The sequence below is a fragment of the Phascolarctos cinereus genome, unplaced genomic scaffold (assembly GCF_003287225.1).
Source record: "Phascolarctos cinereus isolate Bilbo 61053 unplaced genomic scaffold, phaCin_HiC Scaffold_4;HRSCAF=312, whole genome shotgun sequence".
Classification (NCBI taxonomy): domain Eukaryota; kingdom Metazoa; phylum Chordata; class Mammalia; order Diprotodontia; family Phascolarctidae; genus Phascolarctos; species Phascolarctos cinereus.
Window position 1 is genome coordinate 143,617,540 of NW_027555847.1, and position 23,730 is coordinate 143,641,269.

General features: G+C 36.4%; 1 protein-coding gene across 3 annotated transcripts in view; it reads left to right on the top strand.

Annotated features, from left to right (window-relative positions):
* Positions 1 to 23,730, top strand: part of TEX10 (testis expressed 10) — a 66,267-nt gene that overhangs the window by 36,074 nt on the left and 6,463 nt on the right. For all 3 annotated transcript variants that reach the window (XM_020995536.2, XM_020995537.2, XM_078152659.1), the window contains exons 10-13: positions 5,922 to 6,010; positions 7,496 to 7,629; positions 19,645 to 19,725; positions 22,469 to 22,650. In XM_020995536.2, coding sequence (XP_020851195.1) covers positions 5,922 to 6,010; positions 7,496 to 7,629; positions 19,645 to 19,725; positions 22,469 to 22,650 — 486 coding nt within the window. The remainder of the gene's footprint in view (positions 1 to 5,921; positions 6,011 to 7,495; positions 7,630 to 19,644; positions 19,726 to 22,468; positions 22,651 to 23,730) is intronic.

The window sequence follows — 23,730 nt, forward strand, 5'->3', positions numbered from 1 at the left end:
ACTGTGAGATGTGAGATCATAGGTTGTTACTGGTGTGTGTGTGTGTGTGTGCGCGCGCGCGCGCGTGCGCCAGAAAGAGCAAGAGGCTAGGAATTTGGTGAAATAATCTCCCACTTAGCAGCTTGTTGATTGCATGATGGTAGACAAGTCATTTTTACCTCTCTGGACTTCATTTTCCTCACTTGTAAAATAAGGAGATTGGACTAAGTGATCTCTGAGTTTCCTTCGTTCTCCTGTAGGATAGCTGGTGGTACAGTGCACCAAGCTCCAGGCCTGGAGTCAGGAAGACCTTCAAATCCAGCCTAAGTTACTTCCTTGCTCTGTGACCCTGGGCAAGTCACTCTACCACTGTTTGCTTTAGTTTCCTCAACTATAAAAGGGGGATGATTATAGGTTGTTGTGAGGATCAAATGAGATATTTGTAAAAAGTGCTAAGTTCAGTGCCTGGCACATGGTGAGTGCTATGTAAATGTTAGTTGTTGTTATTATTAATAGCTTGCATTTATATAGTCCTTCAATGTTTGCAAAGAGCTTTACATGTTATTTAATTTGATCCTCACAATACTAAATATCTGAAGTGGGATTTAAATTCACGTCTTCCCAATTACAGGTCCAGCACTCTAGGGAAAAGAACAGAGTCTTCAAAGTATAGGCCAATGAGCTTGTTTTTCATTCTTGGAAAAATTCTAGAAAGAATCATTGAAGATTTAGTTGGTGAACACCTTGAAAGGGAAGTAGTAATTACAAGGAGACAGCATGTATTAAACTGTGCCTGCCCTTGTAAAAGGACCCTTACGTACAAAAACATTTATAGCAAATCTTTTCATAGTGTCAAAGAATTAGAAACTGAAGGGTTGCTCATCAGTTGGGAAATGGTTGAACAAATTATGGTATATGAATGTGATGAAATATTTTTGCGTTGTAAAAAATGATAAAGAAGATGGTTTCAGAAAAACCTGGGAAGGCTTGTACGAACTGATGCCAAATGAAGTAAGCAGAACCAGGAGAACACTTTACATAGTAATAACAATATTGTGAAGACAAACAACCTTGAAAGACTTGGGACGATACCATGGAAACAATGATAGTTCCAGAAGATGAAACTTTCTGTGCCTTTCCGCATAGAGAGGTGATGAATTCAGAGTGAAGATTAAAATATAGTTCTTCAGATATGGCTGATGTAGAAATTTGTTTTGTTTGACTATACACATTTGTAATGCATTTTTATTTTCTTCCTTTTCTTTTTTTTGATGACTGAATGGGGGGAATTGTGATGGAAAGAATTAGAATCTGAACATAAAATAAAATTGAAATAAAAAAACACATAGCATGGCTTCATCAAGAACAGGTCATGTCAGACTAACTTCCCTCCTTCCCTCTCTCCTTCCTATCCAGAATGGTTTCGATGTAATTTATCTAGATTTTTAGCAAGGCTTGTGATGGCATACCTCCTACTGTTCTGATAGAGAAGGTAGAGATATATGGATTAGATGAGAATATAATTAGATGGATTCATAATTGGTTAGCTGGTTGGAGTCAGTAGTTTTCAGTTGTTTAATGTAAACCTGCACATGGTTTTCAGTGGAATACCCTGGGGATCTGTTCTTGGCCTTGTGCTGCTTAACATTTTTTAATAAGTTACTTGGATAAAAGCATATCTGGGAAGAATAGTTAACACTAGATCAGAGTCAGTATTCAGAAGGATCCTAACAGGCTGTAGCATTGGGCTGACTCTGTTAAGACGAAATTCAATTGAGATAAATAGAAATCTGGCACTTTTGTGCAAAAATTCAACTTACAAGTAGAAGATGAGGAGGGAGCACGTGGTCAGACTTTATTCTTATCAATGGTGTCCTTGGGGCAATAGCTTAGCAATGGAATCTGGTTCAAAGGATATGGATATTTTGAACATTTTGTTTGCATAATTCCAAATTGCTTACCAAAGTTGTTTTACTGTTTCACAACTCCACCAATAATGCACTAGTGTACCTATCTTCCCACAACTCCTCCAACCTTGACTATTCCTATCTTTTGTCATTGAAGTATTTTGAATTGCATTTCCCTTATTAGTGATGTAGAACATTCTCTGATGTGGTTAATAGTTTGCAGTCCTTTTGAGACCATTTTGTTCATAACCTTTGACCATTTTATTTGTTAAATGTTATTTTTAAGTATTAAATATTAAATTTATTTGTTTAAAGAGTGGCTTTATTGTTACATCTGTTTCTTAATGGTCTTATGTATTAAATATCATACTTTTATCTAAGAATTTTGTTTAGGTAGGGGTCTGCTTCCAGTGTGGAGAATGTACTGTCTCAAGCTTTGGGGGTTTTGTGCAGCTGTTTTCAGAGATGCTTCTAGGGACCTGTAAATTTTCAGTTCTTCCAAGGTGATATGGTATAAGGGGTGAGGTGTTTACTCCTTTCCTGACCTGCACTCTGGTCTGTGGGTGAGCGCAAGCACTCTTTTCTGCCTTGGAACTGTGAGGAGAATTCCCTCTCCATCAGTACCACAAGCTCTGGGGCTGTCCCAGGACTGGGGCTGAACTGAGCTATTCTCTCACTGTGGTCACAGGACTTTTCCTACTGATCTTCTAAGTTGTCTTTGGCATTTGAAGGTTGAGGAGTCTGGAAACCACCACAGCTCCCCTTGATTCAGACCCCTGAGGCCTGCTCCAGATTCGCTGAGGCCCTATCTTTGTGTGGCCCACGCTGAACTGCGCTCCTCTCCCAGCCCAGCACAACCGACCTTTCCAATCAAATATCCAGGCTGTCTTGGGCTGGAAATTTGTTTCTTTTTGTGGGTTCTGCTGCTCTAGAATTTGTTTAGAGCCATTTTTTATAGGTATTTGGAGGGGTTTGGGGGAGAGCTTGAGCAAATCACTGCTTTTACTCTGCCATCTCGGCTCTGCCCTAAGAATTTTGATACAAAGATTTTTATTCCCATTCAACTTTTCTTATTCTCAATATATATTTTGTTTGTGCATCAGCTTTTCAGTTTTATGCAGTCAAATTGTCTCCTTAGTCTTTTGTGATTACCCTCTGTCCTTTGTTGAGTTAATAATATGTCTGCCCATAGCTGTGAAAGATATATGATCTGCCTGTCTTCTAACATTTTTATGGTATGATCTTTAATATTAAGATTGTATATCCATTTTCAGCTTATTGTGGAATATGGCATACTAGTTTTTCCAGCAATTTTTGTTGAAAAGGAAATTTGCTTCTTTAAATTTGTAGTGGTCTCAGCCAGCTCAGTTCTAGTATTCTCAGCTTTATTCAGCAACACATAAATGGGAGCGAAGGTTTGGATATTGAGAGTCATCCAAAGTTGGGACTTGATAGGACAAGAATGGGTGGTAGGTGAGGGTTTTCACTGTTCAGTCTCTTAGTCTTTCAAAGTTGGTATGTGGTTTATATTAATATAATTTTTTGTGAAATTTTGTTAAAATAACAAACTTCTGTGGCCTGTTCTTATAGACTTATGAAGAGACTTTTACCAACATATTAAAATGAGAAGTTTGAGTTTTGTTGTTTTGTATTACCAGTTTACTTTGTGATTATTAGTAGCTTACTCAGTATTCTATTTCGGGTTAAGAATCTTGATAATAAAAATATTTTATATCTGTAACATTAAGAATCTTAGTAATAAAAGTGTGTGTGTGTGTGTGTGTGTGTGTGTGTGTGTGTGTGTGTGTGTGTGTGTGTATTGTATATGTGTGAATAAATAAATATATATGGGTGTAATTATTCCTTAAAAGAATGTTATATTCTTTGGGAGACTTGGGAAACTTAGTACAAATGTGAAATTTGTAAGTAGAATAGATTTAATTTGTATGTGAATTCATCCTCAATGATATGGCATAAAATTAAATACTCTCTGTAGCCTTGCTGTAGCTCGAAAGGTTTTGATGACTTTCTGTGTGGTTTTCATTTTTAGTATATGGAGTATGATCCTTCAAACTTACTATCAAGCTTTTTGGTTCCCAAGGGGAAAAAGAAAGCTTATAATTATTTCCAGTGAAGAAGCAGTAGTCCATCTCTTACTTTGGCCTGCTTGCTACTTCACCCTCAGGTCACCATGAGCTCTATGAGCAGCTGAAAAAAAAAGGAAGAACAGTAGTAACTGGGATTAGAGTTAAGCCTGTGTGTATGACAGAAGCAAAAAAATAAATTAGAGTTAGGTTGTGTATGTGTTTGAAGAAATGTACAAAAGAAAGCTAACTAAGGTTAAAAAAGAATGTTTTATTTTAAAAAAATACTCTTCCACAGGTCAAAAGATGACTTTTTCTTTAAAAAAACATTTTTATTTATTTCTTTAAATATTAAACATTCTTTATAATTCTTCATTTGATTCACTTAATAGTTTTATTTTGTGGGATATGGGAAAAATGCTAGGCAGCAAGATGGGAAGCATTAGATCTGCCATTAACTAGCACTTTCAGAGTCATGTAACCTTGCTAGGACTTAATTTATCCTATCTGCAAACACTGTAAAATGAGGAGTTCAGACTGAATTCTCAAAAGGTGGTTGCCTACTATCGAATTACATTTCTTTTATGTTTTTAGAGACAGGTAAGGTTTTAACTTCCCATAAACTTAAGGAGATGCAGTCATTTGTCCCTTTTTCTCTGTATTGTATTGTATCTTTAAAATTACCCAACCTGTGAAATGGAAACTGATCGTGTCTTTGAGATGTTTTAAGATCAGAACTTGATGTCAGTTGAGTAGAGTAGCTTTTTTTTTTCAACTTCTAAAAATAATAAGCTATTAAAGGAACCCCAGTGAAGCTAATAATATTGGGCCCCTATTCCTACTGGGATTCACTTCCCCATCCTCTTTCCCCATCTACTACTCGTGATATGTTGTAACTTGTAGCGTGTGTAATCACTACATTAATACATGCACTAGGTGGTATAGTGGATCGGCCCTGGAGTCAGGAGGACCTGAGTTCAAATGCAGCCTCAGACACTTGACACTTAATAGCTGTGTGACCCTGGTGTGTACACACACACACACACACACACACACACACACACACACACACACACACATATACATACATGTGCACATACACGCATAAATATATAATAATATAGAAAAATAATAAAATACATTAAAAGTACAACTTACTCATCTTACAGATAAGGACAGTGAGTCATAGACTAGCTGTATAACTGTGACTAAATTTCTTTATTGCTCTGGGCTTCCTTTTCATCATCTGTAAAATGATGAGATTGAACTGGATGATCTCTAAGGTCCTTTCTAGATCTGAGGTTCTTAGATCCCATGATTTTTAGTAAAATGTTTGTCTGAAGGGAAAAGAAAAATGAGTGCCTTGTCCTCCTGGAGTCAGGAAGACTTATCTTCATGAGTTCAAATCTGACCTCAGACACTTACTTCTAGTCACCCTGGACAAGTTCACTTAACTTTGTTTGCCTCAGTTTCCTCATCTGTAAAATGGCAAACCACTCCAGTATCTTTGCAAAGAAAACTCCAAATGGGATCATAAAGAACTGCACACAACTGAAGCAATTGACTGAATGACAACAAATATTTAAATTTTAGTCTACTCTGCTTCCCAACTGCTTTTGGAGCCATTGAGTTTGACTTCCTCTTATTACCCTTCCTTTTGTTTATTTTTTTTCTGGGGACAGGAAGGTGGGAGGGATAGGAGTGGAGAGAAGAAAATGGCATGTGTTTTTTTCTTCTGGACTGGGAATTGGAAGACCTAAATTTGGGACAACTTGATTGTGATACCATGAGCAAATTACTTGGCCTCTCTGAACCTATTTATTCATCTATAAAATATGGATAATAATAATAATAATTTACTCTACAGAGTTGTAAGGGAAGTATCTTATAAATTGTAAAGTACTCTATAAATTGTAAAGTATTCTATAAATTTGAATTATTGTTTTTGTAGATCTGCATTTTCTGGATGGAAACGCTCTCTGCAAACAAGTACAATGAATGATGTGGACTATTTCAGTTTTTTGTTTTCAACCCTTACAGGTAATTCATACCAATCCTAGACCTCCTGTCCTCTTTCTTCCTTTCTTGCTATATTACAAAAAAGGAGAATGAGAATACCTTGTTTTTTAAGATGTGCTGTGTTGGCATGTCATATTTCCATATTTGAAGTTGTTATACTTTGAAGTTCTCAGATGATAAATGAATGAGAGTGCCCTTACATTCTAATTGGCTTAATAATGCCATTCATTGTCTTTCTCATTCCCTTTAAACTTTTACAGGCTAAACTGGTCTGCTTGTTTTACTTGAGAAAATTGAAGGAAATCCTTTAAAAGGACTGTTTGAATTGGATTTTTTTCCCCTTATTGACTTTAATTTTCTATTTTAAACATGACTGAAGAGGCCATGTTAAAATATACCAAGCTCTTCAGTATCCCTTAGTATTCTACTCAGTTCTATTTGCCTTCATAGACCAAGGCAGTAGAACATATTTAGAAGGTATGGAGTATGTAAGCACTATTTTAAAAAATAAACACAGAAGAAACTGTCTACACCAGGAGAAATGCTGATGGATTATTATTGATCAAGTTACATGTTTAGCATCTAAAATAGGTTTTAAATGTTTTTTCCAGGATTTTATTGGATGAAATGAACATTTATTAGAAAAGAATCCTATTTGAAGAGTTACCCTAGTTAGTGAGATTAGCAGCATTTGGCTTTTAACTTTCTGAGGGCTATAAGAAGTTTGATTAGTAGTATGGAATCATGTAGCAGCAAAATGTAGTATAACCTGAATTTAGGAAATTAAAAATGCTAAAGTTATCTACAAAATATCAGCTTTAACTTTATTATTTATATTGTGTCTTAGAGTATACACTAGTAATATTTTAAATTAGGGTTATATTGCTTGCTTGCTTTGAAGAACAATCACCATTTCTCTTCTAGTTTCTTTTTGCTACTTTTTACTAGAAATTGTGACTTTTGCCTTAGTTAACCACAATAAAACCCTGTGGTAAGCTCCTTGTGATGTTAATGGAGGTCATCATGTTTCCTATACACAAAAGTCTATGATGTTTAATCATTGTTCACTTCCTGTTACTGTTGTAGTTCACTTTTCAATGTCCTATGCAAAGTGCTAGAACATAAAAAAGAATGAATAATTCATTCATTTACTAAGAATTAAGAGTTAATATGGAATTTGTCTTCATTATTACCTTTTCTGTGCTGTACAGAAGATTGTATCTTCTGTAAAGATAATGCTTTGAAATAGTCTTTGGTGATATGTAATGGAAAAATCTCTGAATCTAGAGTTAGAATGCCTGGGCTTTAATCTGAACTTAGCTTACCACATCTGTCACCTTCAATAAATCATTTAACCCATCTTATGGTTCTCACTTTCCTCTTTATGGGCCTCGATTTCTTCATTTGTAAAATTATAAGACTATAGTAGATGATTGCTAAGGTGACCTCCAATTCTAAATCCGATTATAGCATGATATTAGTTTTCATTAATTTTATTTTCTTTAGGGTTTTCAGCAAAGGAAATGTCGTGGCTTCAAAGCATCCGAGGGAATCCTCATATCAGCCAAACACAGCTCTCACCAGTACTTCTCTACCTAACTGATTTGGATCAGTTTTTGCACCACTGGGATGTGACAGAGGTAATTTTGACATTAATTTCAAGTGGTAGCCAGTGGTAATTATCTTAACAATTTAATGAAATTTGAATGTTTACAGTATACAAGGCACAGTTTAAGTTATGGTTCCTGCCCAAAAAGGAGTTTACAGTCTAGTTTTGTAGGTAACATAAGCATGTCAAAAATATAATGAGGAAATAACAGTTCAACTAGTGAAACATATAAAATGAATTTTATTTGGTAAGTGAATGTCCAGATGATGGGTTAAACAATTTAGAGATGATAACATTTGCAGAATTCTGTTTGCTTTCAAACCAATTTATTATTTATCTTTTTAAGCATTTAACAGGTTTTTTTTTGAGTTCTGAATTCTCTCCCTCTCTCCCATCCTCCCCTATCCATTGAGAAGGCAAAAATGTGGTCTCAGTTATACATGTAAGATCATACAAAACATTTCTGAATTAGCTGTGTTGCCAAAAAAACAAGAAAAATAAAGTGAAAGAATTATTGCAGAAGACATTGTATACAAAAGCTCAAAAGTTTCAACTCGGTTCTCCTCCCCCCTCCCCCATTTAATAATATTTTATTTTTCTGGTTACAGGTAAAGGTAGTTTTCAACATTCATTTTTAAAGATTTTTGAGTTCCAAGTTTTTCTCCCTCCCTCCCCTCACCTCTCTTCTCCCTTCCCCAAGACAGCAGTGAATCTGATATAAGTTATACACGTACAATTATGTCAAACTTATTTCCACATTAATCGTGTTGTGAAAGAAGAAACACAACAAAAGGGAAAAATCACGAGAAAGAAAAAACAAAAAAGTGAAAATAGTATGCTTCAATCTGTATTCAGACTCCATACTTCTTTCTCTGGATGTGGATAGCATTTTCCATCATGAATCTTTTGGAATTGTCTTGGATCATCGTGTTGCTGAGAAGAGCTAAGTCTGTCATACTTGATCGTCATATAATGTTGCTGTTACTGTGCACAATGTATTCCTGGTTCTGCTCACTTCACTTAGCATCAGTTCACGTAAATGTTTCCAGGCTTTTCTGGAATCTGTCTGCTCATCATTTCTTATAGCACAACAATGGTATTCTATTACATTCGTATACCACAAAAGGTTGCAACATGTAAGGAGATCAATTTGACTTGCTGAGAGCTTTATTAGTGAGAGAGAAGGCCATAAAGGTAGCTAGGAGACAACTCTTGGAATGCCTTGAATTCCAAGGCCAAAAAGTTTTATATTTTACTTGAGGCCTATTAAAGTGTTTTTTGGGCAGAGGAGAAATGAGAATGTGATATGATTAAAAAGTGTTGTAGGAAGACTAATCTAGTTGCAGCTGACTAAATAGATTGGAAAAGGAAGAGATTAGAGGGAGTTTGAAGACCATTGTAGTTCAAAGATGCCTTAGAGATCCAACCAGTTTCATGAACAAGAATTCCCTCGATTTAAAAAAAAAATTCCCTCAATAGCCTACATGACAAGTGGTCCTACAGCCTTCTGGTGGAAGATCTCCAGTGAGGAAGAATCTACTATCTCCTAAGGTAGCCCATTCCTTTTTTGGATAGCTCTGATTTTGGGGGGGGGGAATTTCCTTCTATCAATCCTAAGTTTATTCCTTTGCAAATTTCCCTCAGTTGTTTCTAATTCTTTTCTTTGAGCCAAGAAGAGCAGGCCTAAATTCATATGGCAGTCCTTTAAATATTTGAAGACAGTTGTCTGTCCCCCACCAAATCTTCAGACTGACATTCTCAGTTTCTTTAACTACTCCTCATACGATGTGAACTCAAGGCTTTTCACTATCCTGGGTACTCTTCAGTTTATCAGTGTCCTTTCTCAGATTTTATGCTCAGTATTGAACAAAAGTACTTAAAGTATTGCATGACCAGGACTGTCATTTCCTATGTCAGGATACTCTGATTCTCTTCATTCACCCTAAGATCACATTAGCTTTTTTCACTATAGTATTAGCCTGTTGACTCATTGAGCTTACAGTTTGCTGAAAACTTTCAGATATTTTTCACATGAAGTGCTTTCTAGTCACACCTTCCTCTGTTTCATTGCGAAGTTGTTTTTAACCCAAATATTATACTTTTACATTAAATTTAACATGAGATTTAGCCCAGTGTTCTTGTTTGTCAGCATGTTCTTAGTTCCTTATTCTCCTGTCTACTTAGTGTCATCTAGAGTTTTGATAAGCATGCCATCTTTGCATTTATGTAAGCCTCCAGTATAAATGGGTATAGGGCTAGCCCAGGGTACTCTTCTAGAGACCTCCTTCCAACCTGAGACTGACTCATTCATGGCTATTCTAGGTAGCCAAGTCTGAATCTACCTAATTGTGGTATCGTATAGTCTACATCTCTCCATCTGTTCTATGTGAATAACATGAGGAACTTTTTTTCCCTCCAATTTATGCATAGCATTTCCCTGATTTGCCACTCTAGTAATCTTGTTCAGGCTGCTCCCCCCCCCAAAAAAAAAGTGAGGTTACTCTTACTTTACCTCTTCTTGAGAAAAAGGTTAGCTCTTGATGATAACCTCTTCCCTTTTTTTTTTTTTTTTGGTGAGGCAATTGGGGTTAAGTAACTTGCCCAGAGTCACACAGCTAGCCAGTGTTACATGTCTAAGACTGAATTTGAACTCAGGTCCTCCAGATTCTAAGGCCACTGTGCCACCTGGCTGGCCCTACCTCTTCCTTTTCTAAATAGTCATTAATCTTTCCTTTGGTAATATATCCTAGAATTTTGTCAGGAATTAAAGTCAGTTCACTGGCTGGATATTTACAAGCTTCATTCTGGTTTTGTTTTTTAAAATAGGGATGGCATTTTCCTTTATTCATTTCTTTTCTAGTTCTCCACATCAAAGATAACTAACATTGTCATATCTACTACTTCTTTTGGTGCCTGGATTTGTACTTCATCTGGGCCTTCATGGGCTTAGCATCACCAAGGGATAGCTCTGTCCTTTATTACTGTCTCTTTATCTTTCTTTCAGCATTCAACATTCATTTACTTTGAGTCAGGCACACTATTTTAGACACTTGGTATAAAAAGACAAAAGCAAAACAGTCTCTATCCTCAGAGACCTTACTTACATTTTTACATTCTTTGGGTGGGTTGGGGAGAAATAACATATACACAGAAAAGCAAATATTAAATATATATGAAGTAATTTGAGTGTATTCTAGAGGTCAGAATAGGCCTTGTGTAAAAGGTAGTACTTGAGGTGAACCTTGATTGAAGATAAGGATTCTACAAGACCCAGTGGGGCTACATTCTGGTTAACAGGTCAGTTGTTCAAAATTTATTTCTTACAACTGTGAAACTGGGGTACAATGGATCCCTAAATATTAATGGATAATATAACGGCATATTTATGTATATAGTTATAGACCTAGAGGAGTTACATTGGAATAGGAAACAAACAGATTTTAACGAGGTCAAGCTTAGAGAGAGTGAAGAAGGATCTTTTCAAGGACACATTCAGCCCTCAGCTGAAGAGGGAAGGGTTTGGATATATGATGGTGTAATGCAGCTGTTTGCATAAGATAAGAACATAAAGACTCCCTGATTGAGTGAGAATTCCTATCATGTAGATAAGAATCAAGAAGGGGAGAGTCTGATTCTTGGGTGTCTTAAATGAGTTCTTCCAGTTTTGCAGATTTGTACCCAACATTATATTTCTTTTTCTTCCACATAAGACAGGTCACATAGACTCTTATTTTTTCTAACACAAGAAAAGCTTTTTGTGTATTGAGTTAGACTATGATCAGCATTTAGAATGTAAAGCAATAACAGTAAAAAGAAGGCAGATTTTTAGGCACAGGTAAGGAATTTTTTTCTGTTATGGGGAAAATGAAGAGGAGTCAGGTAGCCTGTGCAGAGACACTTAGAGAAGAGATAAAATGTTGTGAATGGTTAGCATCAGGCATGCCCTTTTGACCAGAAGGTTTTGTGTCTTCATTCATTCAACTTGAAGGTTGGAGTGTAATTAAACTCTATTTTGGTTCCAAAGATGTTAAGTGTCTAATGTGTTCAAGATGTGCTAGGTGCTGAGAATTCGAACACGAAACCAAAAAAGGTGCTGCTGCCATTTAGGAGCTTACCTTTGTAAGGAAGATTTATCTGTCCACAGAAGCAACATAGTATTTAGTCAGCAAATATTACAGACTGAGATACAAGAAAAAGTAAAAATCCCCTACCTCCAAGAGTTCACAATCTAATGGGGAGACAACACAAACTGCTATGCACAAACAAGATACAGGATAAAATGACTAATTTTTTATTTGGTTCATGTTTTTCATGTGTGTGTGTGTAATTTTTTTTCCTATGTGCATAAGGCAGAATTTAAATGCTAAAAAAAGAGCATTTTCATACGTGCAGCAAAAGACAAAAAAGAATCAGTAGAAGAAAGCTACTAAAATTAAGGGGGATTGGGAAAGGCTTCATGTAGAGGTTGGAATTTCACCTAAGACTTGAAGGAAGCCATGAAAGTCAGGAGGTGGAGATGAGAAGGGGAGTGTTCAATTCATGCAATACAGCCAGTGAAAATGCTGTGGGTCAGGAGGTGGAGCGTCTCGTTTGAGGAAGAGCAAGGAGGCCAGTGTCACCGAATTCCCCTGTGTATCCCTATTGGTCTCTAGATAATTCCTAATTTTCTTTCTCACCAGAATTGATTCTTTTTATGTCTTGAGAGTTTGATTCTTGAGCTTCTCCTCTCTCCTGGGCTTTCTTCCCCTGTAGCATTTTAGTTCAGTGAACGCTCTTCATTCTTCAGAACCCTTTGAAGTTTGCTCTAGGATACATGACTTTGGTCTAACTTTTATTCTCTTGTGTATTATAGATTTTTAAAATCACTTTCTCTCAATATCCCCATACTTTCCATCCCATCAACCAGTTTTTCCTTGTTAAGAATAAGATATAGAATGGAACTTCCTCTTATTTCATTACTAGCTGCTCTCTTTTGGAGAGAAAGAGAGCTCTAAAGTACATATTTAAATAATTGAAGTCCTGCATTATGCATTTGGTTTGCTTCTAAGGATGAAATGAATAAAGGCCTTGAACTACTGGTGCTGGTATGAGGAATGGATAGGAAGAATTTCAAGAGACTTTTCAAGAGACTTCAAGAATTGACAGGACATAGTGATTAGGCATTAGTAGTGAGAGAGAGGTAAGAGTTCACTCATATCCTTTTAATTTATCCACCGTTCTCACATCCACTGTGGTCTTTCTCCTGGCAAATGACGATCCCTCTCCTTGACCTTTATCCCATTCTTTTCTGGCTCCTGTGGGACATTGTTTTTATCAGCTAGCCTGCTGCTTGGTGGTGTGCTTCCCTCCCCCGCCCCCCATCAATCTCTCTCTGCTTATTCACTGGCTCTTTTCATGCTGTCTACAGACTTACCAAGGACTTTGCCTTAAAATCTCTTCACTTTACTCTTCCATTAATTCAGGCTATTATCTTACATCTCAGAAATCAGAATAAAAATCTCAGACTAATTCAATCCTGAAATAGGAGTCTCTCACAGACAGACTCTTAGGGTCATCTGTACTCATTGACTCCATTTCCTCATTCCTTTTTACTTCATTTTGAAATGTTTGAATGATATATCTTTAGTCCATCACCTCTCTCTCACTCACATCTGGGTGGACTGTTTGCTATTGTTTGGTTATTTCATTGATCAGAATTCCTCAGTCTTTTAAAGTTGGTTTTCTTTGCAGTTTTGTTGTAGCCATATAAATTATTTTGTAAGTTCTGCTTACTTCATATCAATTCATAGTCTGAAACCATCCCTTTCTTCATGTCTTATAGTGCTATAGTAAAGGAAGCAGAGCAGGAATTTTCATTCTAATCAGGATAAATGACACAGAACATAGCTGGAAATGTAGGTGGGGATCAGAAAGGTACCTGAGGCTTGGAGATGGCCACAGAATGCTGCTTTGAATACTTTTTCTTAATGGTGTCTGGGTCCTTTTCATTTTTCTTTTATATCTTTGGGGTATAGTCCTAGTTAGTGGTATTGCTGTTTAAAGACTTTTTGAACATGGTTCCAAATTGCTTTTGTTGGAGTTCCACCAACAGTCTACCACTGTTTCTGTTTTCTTTTCAGCCTTTCCAACATTGTCATTTTCCTTTTTTATCATCTTTACCAATGTGATTATTATTATCAACAAGCATTTATTAAAAAGCTTGCAGTGTACCAGGAAATGTACTAAGCTTTAGAGATATAAAGAAAATGAAAAGAATAAAATAAAACATGCTCTTTGCCCTCAAGGAATTCACATTATAAATGGGTATGAGCTGAAACTAAAGTTTGTTTGTAGTTTTATTTCTCTTATTTTTTATTTGGTTGATGTTTTTCATGTGTATGTGTTTAATTTTTTGTGTATGGAAGGTAGAACTTAAGTGCTAAAAAAGAGCATTTTCATATATATAGCAAAACACAAAAAATAATTTTTTTTTCACAGGCAATCGGGGCTAAGTCAAAAATAATTCTTTGTGAAAACTTCAAGCTCTATTTCATACCTCTTGCTTTAAAAAAAAAAGTACATAAACTGCTGTACTTATTTGTGCTTCCTTCTTTTGGTTTCCTTATATTTCCTTCTGCATTAAAAAAAAACCAAAACGTTCATTGGCTTGGGGGGGGCATTACTATTGCAAACCCATTCTCCCACCGTCCCCTTTATAAATTGAAAGAAAGAAGGACTAAAACCCTGGTAACAAATAAGCATGATCAAGCAAAATTAATCCACGATTATGGATGAATGATTCTGTCCAAAAATGTGTGTTTCATTCTGCACATTGTGTCCATCACTTCTCTCTTAAGTAATGTCTCATCATAGATCCTCTGCAGACATGGTTGTTCATTGTATTCATCAGTTTTCTTAAGTGTTTCCAAGTTAAATTTCTTCATAATGTTGCCTTCCTTGTGTAAATTGATACCCTCATTTGGCTCACTTCATTCTGCATTAGTTCATACTATCCAGGATTCTCTGAAATTGTCCTGTTTTGTTGTTTCTTACAGCATAACAATATTTTTATTACATTAACATACCACAGTTTGCTTATGTATTCTGCAGTTGTCGAAGAGGAAATCTAAGGCATTCCCTTAGAGTTAATTAGAAGTATCAAACTAGTGGGGGAGAAGCGTGCAGGACCAACCATATGTAAATGAGAAATGTTTAACAAAATAAATTAAAAAACAGTATAACATTATTAATTTGAGGTTTTCTAAGTCATTGTATGGCCTGCAGGGAAATCTCTTTCAATGTGAGTTTGACACTCCAGCCTTTTCTTTTCTCTTCTTTCCCTTCCCTTTAATCCACCCTTAAGGATTAGAAAGTTTGTTTAGCTTGTGATTCTTTCTTTCCTGGTGATGTCCTTCTCTTACCACCTCTCCTTCCCCGTCCCTGCTTGTTTCTATGTTGAGTTTGATACCCAGACTGCTTGTGTGGTTAACTCTCCCATGTCTCTTTCAGATAAGTTATCTGATGCCCACTCCCCTCACCTGTTCTCCTATATGTACTCTTCTGTTCACCCCAGTTATGTGAAATAGCAAATTATACCAACTTTTCTCTTCTTTTCTACATTACTGTATTCCTTTTACTCTCCTTTCTTTTTCCTTCTCTTAAAACACTCAAAACTGAACCAGTTTACCATTAGGATCCTTTAATTATTTAACTCCTCTAGTTCTTTTGAAGTCATTAAAATTCTGAAGAGATCCTTCTTTTCCCCTTACTAGAATTTTAGCAATTCATAGTCTTATGGCTCAAATAAATTTACCTTCTTGGGTTTCTCTGGTTCTTGTGTTTTTACTTCATAATTCCCACTTAGCAATGGTCTTTTCATCAGAAATGCTTGAGAGTCCTCAATTCCATTAAATTTTTTTTTCTCCTTCAGGTTTATATTCACCTTTGTAGGGCAAGTTATTCTTGATTGTAAGTATCTCTTTTGTACTTGTATTATAAAATCTCTAATTTATAGTACAAGTTTCTGGGTCTTGTGTAATCTATCCTAAGTATAGTTCCTTAGTATTTGAACTGCTTCTTGATGAATGCTTGCAATAGTTTTTTTCTTTTTTTAAATGAATTTTTATTGATATCTTTTTTAACATCTCCCGATTTTCTCCCAATATCCTTCTCTTTTCCTCTCTATCCCTAGAGAGCTCTCCCATATCACAAATATTTTTGTTTCAGAGAAAAAGAAGCAGAGGAAAAAGAAAAAATTAGCAAAATTGATCAGTGCCTTGAAAAAGTCTGAAAAAATATGCAGTATTACACACCTGTGTATATCCTACCTCTTCAAAGAGTGGGGCAAGGATATCTTCTCATATTTCTTCTTTGGGGACATTCTTGCTTTTCAGCTTTGCAATATTTACTTTTGATTATTTTGTGGTGATTCTCTTAATTCATATTGTTGAAATATGTATTATTTTCTTGGCTCTGCTTATTTCACTCTGCATCAGTTCATGTTGATCTTTCCATGCTTCACTGTATGCATCATATTCATCCTTTCTTACAGTACAGTAATATTGGATTACATTTCTGTGCTGCAATTTTGTTCAGTCATTCCCCAATCCAGTGGTCATCTATTTTGCACATACTTCCTTGCCGGTGTTATTTCTTTGATGCAGGAGCTCTTCTTTTTGTCTGACATTACCTGGGACTTTTTGAGTTTTCTTTCAGAAGGTAATTAATGGATTCTATCTTTACTTTGCTCTCTGGTTCTAATAGATGGGGGCAATTTTCATTTATGACTTCTTGAAATATAGTTCAGTTCTTTTTAAAAAATCATTCAACAAGTCCAGTGATTCTTAAATGACCTCTCCCTAATTTGTTTTCCAGGATGTATGTTTGTTTGTAGGTTTTCTTGAATTCTTTTCAATCTTTTGATTTTGTTGTAATGTTTTTTGTGGTCTCATGAAGTCATTTATTTTTTAAAGCTGTCATTTAGTTTTTAGGAGTTCCATTTCTTGGGTAAGGTTTACCATTTTTTCTTGTAAATTAGTGATTTTCTTTCCTTGAGCTTTTATTTCATTTTTAGTCTCTTCATTTCTTCTTGTAGTCCTTACAGAAAATCCATTTTTTTCTGTTGAAACTCTACTTCTTAGACTTGTTACAAAATTACTTATTTTGAGGTACCTTCAGATTGATGATAGTTTTTGATACTCATTGATATTTTCTTTGATTTACTTATCTCTTCAACTTTAGTTCTTGAATAAGAACTTTTGGGTGGGATGGTCTGCCTTTTGTAATTTTCTATATCTATTTTTTTCCAATTAATTAGACTTATAATTGAAAACAGTACATCAGATCAACACCAGATTCCATCATGATACCAAAAATATGAAGAGAGAAATAAAGAGGTTTTTGTCCAAAATGATCCACTTGTGAATGATATGCCTCTTTGAAAAGGAAATTTACCATTCTTCCCATTTCTTTTCCACTCTCCTCTCCCATTTTTTCCCCTTCTCCCTATCTCTACCATATCCACATATCTCTTTGTGACTCATCCATATCTTTTTAGCTCCATGTTATGTTCGAGTCATAGAATTCTTTTCATGGAATAGAACTTTAAAATAATGTAGTCCGTGGAGCTGTGCTATTGAAGTTTTATCACTATTCCTGGCTATTGGTCTTCCACTTTTCTTAACACCATTCAAGTTAGTAGAGTGCTGTGGCTACAATTTGAAACCTGTCTCTTTAACAGTCTTTTCACTTGTTTGGTTTTTCCTAAAGAAGAGTTGGAACCAGCAGCTTTACCTAATAGTGTTCTCTCTCCAGATGCAGTGTTTCCCCCTCTCTATGTCAGGAAACTATTTTGCTCAATTCCATTGTTTTTCTCACAAAGTAGAAAATATATAGCCCTGCATATGAATAAGCGAATCAGTTATATGGTAATTTGAGTATAAATCCACAAGAAAAACTAATGAAAAAGAAAAGCTGAGTTTTAATTGCTTGTCCACTCTTGATCTGGAAAATGGGTAATGAAACATGTTTGCTTTCTCTTGTCAGGAAAACAGAGCCACAAGGACAAAATGTTGCATATGCTGTCAGTATTAGTTATTTTTACTTAATTGATTTCCTTTTTTAGAATTCAGTGCTTGGGGTGAGAAAGAGTATATCCAGAAATCACAGTGGTATAATATAAGTGAGTGAATGAATGGAAAAACATTTATTAAAGTGCTTACTATGTATGAAGCACTGGGGATATACCTAGGACAAGCAAGACATTCTGTGTTCTTAAGGGACTCATTCTTTTTGGAGGAGATAAGAGAAATGAAAGTTTAGCTGCAGGCCTGATGGAGAGGCACAGTGGAGATGGCAGTCTCTTGTGACAGGTATTTGGGTTACGTAAATTGATCAGATGACAGGGAGGGACTACAGTTTGTAGGGCAGGACAGATGATAAGGCCTAGGGCCTGTGTCATCAGGTGGAATAGAATTCTCTTGCCATGGTTCCCATGTCATCAAAGTCCTGTGAATAGTCAATCACCCAGGTGAAAGAGTAAGAAAAAGGAAGAGATGGTCTTTCTGGTAGTGGTGGGAAAATCCTACATGGGTTATTCAGGTGACATGAAGGGGATAAGGAAGTGGAAAGGCAGGGGCAGGAGAGTGCCTCTGGTAGTGGTAAAAAACAAAACCTAAGGTCATAAATAATACTCATACACACACATACTCAGTGCATTTGTAGGGTTTTTTCCTTGATGTCTTTGTTATTTATATCACAGTCATTTTCTTAAAAACAAAGGTTATTTGTTTCAGTTAGCAAAAATCACCTTCCCACTCCATTCTCCTGTCCAGTTGAGAACAAAGAAAGTCAAAACCCATTTCAAACATATTTTGTAAATCAAGATAAATTTCTGCATTGGCCATACTCTCAAAAATATTTCTCATTCTGTATTATCCTTCACTTCTCCATGAAGAGATGGGTAGCATGTTTCATCATTAGTTCTCTGGAATTGTATTTGGTCATGACATTGATAAGAGTTTCTCATTTCTTACTTCTTCGAAATTGTTGGCCTTTACTGTATTATCGTCATTGTTTAAATTATTCTTCTGGTTCTTTTCACTTCACTCTGCATCTGCGTCAGTTCAAACAAATTGTCCCAGGTTTTTTTGCATTCATTTCTGAAAGATGGCCCCTGATTAACCCCTATCTCAGAAAAGTGACAATTTAGTCACTTCATTTCGGATTGCTTTCCAGAACTACTGAACCAATTCGCGGCTCTGTCAACAGTATTTTATTGGGCCTCTCTTTCATCACTCCAACACTATTTGTTTTTTATTACCTTTTTTTCTTCATTGATATAAGGTGAAATTTGAGTTTTTTTAGTTTGCATGTACACAGAAATTTTTTTTTTTTGGTATGGTCATTGATAATATTCAGTTCTTCTGAAAATTGTTATACTTTTGGCATTAATATATACATGCAGTACTACATTAGTCTGGGTATTGGCTCTACTCCTAAAATAAGATGCCTTTGAAAAGGGGGGAAAAATGTTTAGACAGGGAAAAATTGCTCCCCACTGCTCCTCTGTTTCAGAAAACTATATTTAAATCCCTGCACTCACAGGCTTTTTGTAGCTGAGGATAAGGCTTTCACCCAATACCCTTTTCTTTTCCACTCTGTGACCTTGAATTCTTGCATCATAGCAGCAGTTCTTGGCAGGTGGGCTTTCTGGAGATTCCCTCAGTTCTGAGCCTAGCATCTTGTTTCTTACTTCCAGGGCTCCAAAGGAAGAAGGAGCAGTTGGTAGGCTTTGTATTGAGATCCCTGCAGAGCTCAGGACAGGGTGAGGGAAATGGATCAGTCTTTGTTAATTTGTAGCACCAGCACTGGAAGTGTGGGCATAGACTTTTCCTGCTGTTCAGGCTGCTGGGAAAAGCTGGTACAAAAACACAATTGTAGGCTGTTGTCAGATTTTGGGGAAAGGTGTTGTTTTTGATTGGATCACTACGAAGGAATCTTGTCTGTTGAATTTCAGTTTTCATTGTGAAAACATTGATTAATTACTGGTTTTCTTTTATTCTGACAGGCAGTGTGTCACAACCTATCCATTATTCCTGCTCGAAGTCAGTGTTTGGATGTCCTGCAAAGTGCTATCAGTAAGCATATGGTAAGTACACTTTTTACCACCGGTTATATTCAGATTGAACTTGTTTTAAGTGCTATGGGTGGTGTCATGATACACAAGGGACATTAAACTTTCTTTAGGAAATGGTAGGGTCAATATATTACACTTTGGTTCTTCTTGGGGATCTGCTGTAAGGGACCCCCATTCGCTATTTGATACAAAAAAATCATCGGACTAGAAGTCAGAAGATTTGACTTGTAGGAAGCTCAGCTCTGCTACTTCTTAGCTGTCTGACCTTAGGCAAGACAGTTAACACCCTTGTGCCTCAGTTTCCTTATCTGTAAAGGAGTGGGTTGGACTGTAAAATTTCCAAGGTTCTAGAAGTCAAATTGTATGATTATATAAATTATGTAAATTGTTTGATTATATAATTCTAAACCTCAAAGGTCTGATTTAACTTCATGGTCATCTCATAGCAAACATCCTCTTTATACCTCTAAAATTTCTTTTATGTAGAATTAGTAATAATAGACTTGTACAAGTTGAAGAAGTGACACTGTAGGGGCCAGAGGCTTGGAAAAAGTTAAAAGTTGAGTAAAGGTGATAGTCTTGAGCATAGTTTCATGAAAACCTGCCATAGCTGTGGGTGGGAGTTTCTCAGGACTGTTACCTCTCATGCTTCCTTGACTTTCCTCCATTAAACTTTCTTTTCCATCTCTTTTTTACTATCTGGCATATGTACAATGAATTGATTAATTATTGTTTAATTTGACTCATTATTTTCTTCCCGAACCTTTCATCTCAATTTCCTTGCCACAGTACTATCATCTTTTTAGTCACCCAGGCTCACAAATCTTAACTCTTTATTCTTACTTTTTTTCCCCCACCCTATATTTTCATACTCTGTTCCAGGAGTAGAGAACCTGCGTCCTCAAGGCCTTCTAGGTCCCCGGGGTGCCTTTTTACTGAGTCCAAGTTTTACAGAACAGATCCTTTTATTAAGAGGATTTGTTCTGTGAAGTTTGAATTCAGTTGAAGGGCTGCCCTTGACCTAGAGGGGCGCATGTGGCCTCGAGGCCGCAGGTTTCCTACTCCTGCTCTGTTCCTTTACACTGATATCCTTGATTGCTCTCCCGCTTCTCCGCTTCCTCAGTTTCTCTGGCTTCCTTCAAGACTACTTAAATCTTATCTTCAGCTGGAGATCCCTCGTGCCTTCCCCTGAAATAATCTTCCATCTACTCTGTGTATATTTTGGATGTATTTACACGTTGTCTCTTCCATTAGAATGCTAGCTCCTTAAGGTCTGTTTGCCTTCCTTTATATCTGCTTGCTGACTATGACTAGCTTTATACAAGAATAAGTATGAAGTAGTTGCAGCACAACCTGAAAGTCAAGAGATTTGGTTAAAGAAAGAAAGAATTCCTAAATAGAGGTTTCATATTTTTTTAAGTGTTAACTTTTCAAGGATCTTTGCTGTTGAATAGTTAGAATGATGGTATTCAAATAACCAGACTCCAAACCATATACAAACAGGCAGTTGCCCAGTTTATAGATAATTTTGAATCTTGGAATGCATTTTCCCTGAAATAGTATAGAAATGAGTGGTTACCTTCCCAGGCTAGCCCACAAAAGCCTGCTTTAGCCTATATCATTCCTAAAATACGGTATCAGAATAATTAACGCATATGGGTAACAAAATTTCTGTTCAGAGATAGTAATGGTTCCAATTTAAGAGGTTCAGAACTTTTAATTAATTGGTGGCTTGGTATGCTGGAGGGATTGGCTGTAAAGTGCTGTGGGGGACCACAGGAGTAGCAATTTTGTGGTGATAGCATAAAGCTGAGGTGTTAATCTCAGCAGAACTCATGGGTGACAGAATCAGATTAAAATAAAATTGGGAAATGTTAAAAAAAATTCAGTACAGTATTAATAAATGTTGTTTCCTAAGTTAATATATGGCTTCAGGGATCCTTTCTTTTGGACACCACTGGCATAAAGGACTTTCATAAGTTGAACAGTTGTAGGTATATTTACCATGAATGTACATTGAAGCTCATATAAATGGGCCTCATTACTTAGATTTGTCTAAAAAAGTTTCTTTGGGAGGAAGAAATAAGGCACTTCCCTAAGAACAAAGGGGTACCACTTGGTGCAATGGAATAATGAATTGTTAAATAATGTAATGCTGTGTTGACTGTAAAGACGTACTGGCATCCCTCGCTTTCTAGAGAGTAGTTCATACAAGGTAAGAAAGAGGACAGACTTAAGTATTCACATCAAAATTCAGTTACTTTAGTAGCTGAGTTCTTTTCTTAGGTGGAATTGAGTTATTCAGGGAGAGCACTTGATAAGAGTTAATTGTCCTCTGTATCATTTAGAAGGCACCGGTGTATGCCTGGTAATACCGAAGTCTTTCGTTATTTGGGGAGATTGATTTCTCTGGAAGCTTGAAAAGAATATTAAAAGTATTTCTGACTAGCATAGGTCTTTAAGTTATAATAAGGAAATTCTAGGAAAAAGGACACTTGTGAAAAAGAAGTATTCAGTTATGTTTTTTCTTGAGATTACTTTCTAAGGTAATTTACTATAGGAATAAATTCTCAAAGGAAAATAGGAACCTTGAGGCAAGGGTGTAGGGACCTGTGTATTAAGTTAATTTAAAATAGAAGTGCTTTAAGGATGACTTTGAATTGAGCCTGTTTGGGAGTGGGAGTGGGGAGGCTTTGTAAGGAGATGGATAGCATCTTTTGTAAATATATAATTAACTTATGTCTTTTATACCTAGGCTGGATTGTCTGTAATCCCTGATAGCACTGCTGGATCTATTTTGTGTGTTGTGAGTAAGCTCCTGGATCAAGCTTGTGTACTTACTGAGACAATATATAAGTTTCTAGCGTCTTGCTGTTACAGTCTTCTTCACTTCCTCCTCACTTTAGAAAAAGCGGATGCAGAGCATATGAGAAAGAGGTAATGATTTTCATTTTCCACAACTTTCTCTTTCCTTCACTCTCACCTCTACTCTGCATTGCACTCTTATTCTTCCAAAAAGAAAGTTTCTTCAGTGAATTTTCTTACTATACATGTTGGAAGTCTCATTTAAAAAGATGCAGCATCCTAGATTTATAGGAAGATGAGCTTCTATTGTGATCCTTTGGATTTTGTTTCTGGCTTTATTGGAGGTGGTCAGAATTCTTGGGATTTAGAATTTATTGTTTTAAAGAAGGGATTTTTTAATTAGTTGGCGTGTTCCTATATTTAGACGCTTAGTTTAATGTGCTGTGTTGAATTCTAACTGAATTTTTAATTATATCAGGCTTTTGTTCTGTCATTTCTTGGGCTCTCAAGGCTAAGATCGAATTTCTGTCTCTTTTGCTGGACCTTCATCCAGACTTCTCTGAACTGTAGGTGAAACCCAGGATTCTGTCCTGGGCCCTTTTCTCTTACTCTGCTTCACTTAGTGATCTCATTAACTCCCATGGATTTAATTACTGTCTCTGTGGTCATGATTCTCAGATCTTGCCCCAGTCTTTCTTCTGACCTCCATTCTCACATCTCCAGCTGCCTTTTAGACATCTCTACCTGGATGTCCAGTAGACATCTTAATATGTCCAAAACTGAACTCATGATCTTCCCCAGACCCTCTGCTCTCATATCCAAGCTGTTGTTAAGACCTATTGATTTCACTTTTTTCATCTCTCGAATACTCTCCCTTCTCTTCTCTGACACTGCCACTCCTCTGGTGCAGGCCCTCATCACCTCCTGCCTAGACTATTGCATTGACCTGCTGGGTCTGCTTGCCTTAAGTCTCTCCTCACTCCAATCAGGCCTCTATTCAGGCACTAAAGTAATTTTCCTAAAGCACAGTTCTGATCCTGTCACTGTCCTACTCAGTAAATTCCAGTGGCTTCCCATCACCTCCAGGATCAAATACAAATACTCTGTTTGGCATTCAGAGCCCTTCATAATTTAACCTCCTTCCTTTCCAGTCTTCTCACCTTACTCTCTACCACATACTTTTGTGTCCGCTTATACTGGCATCCTGGCTGT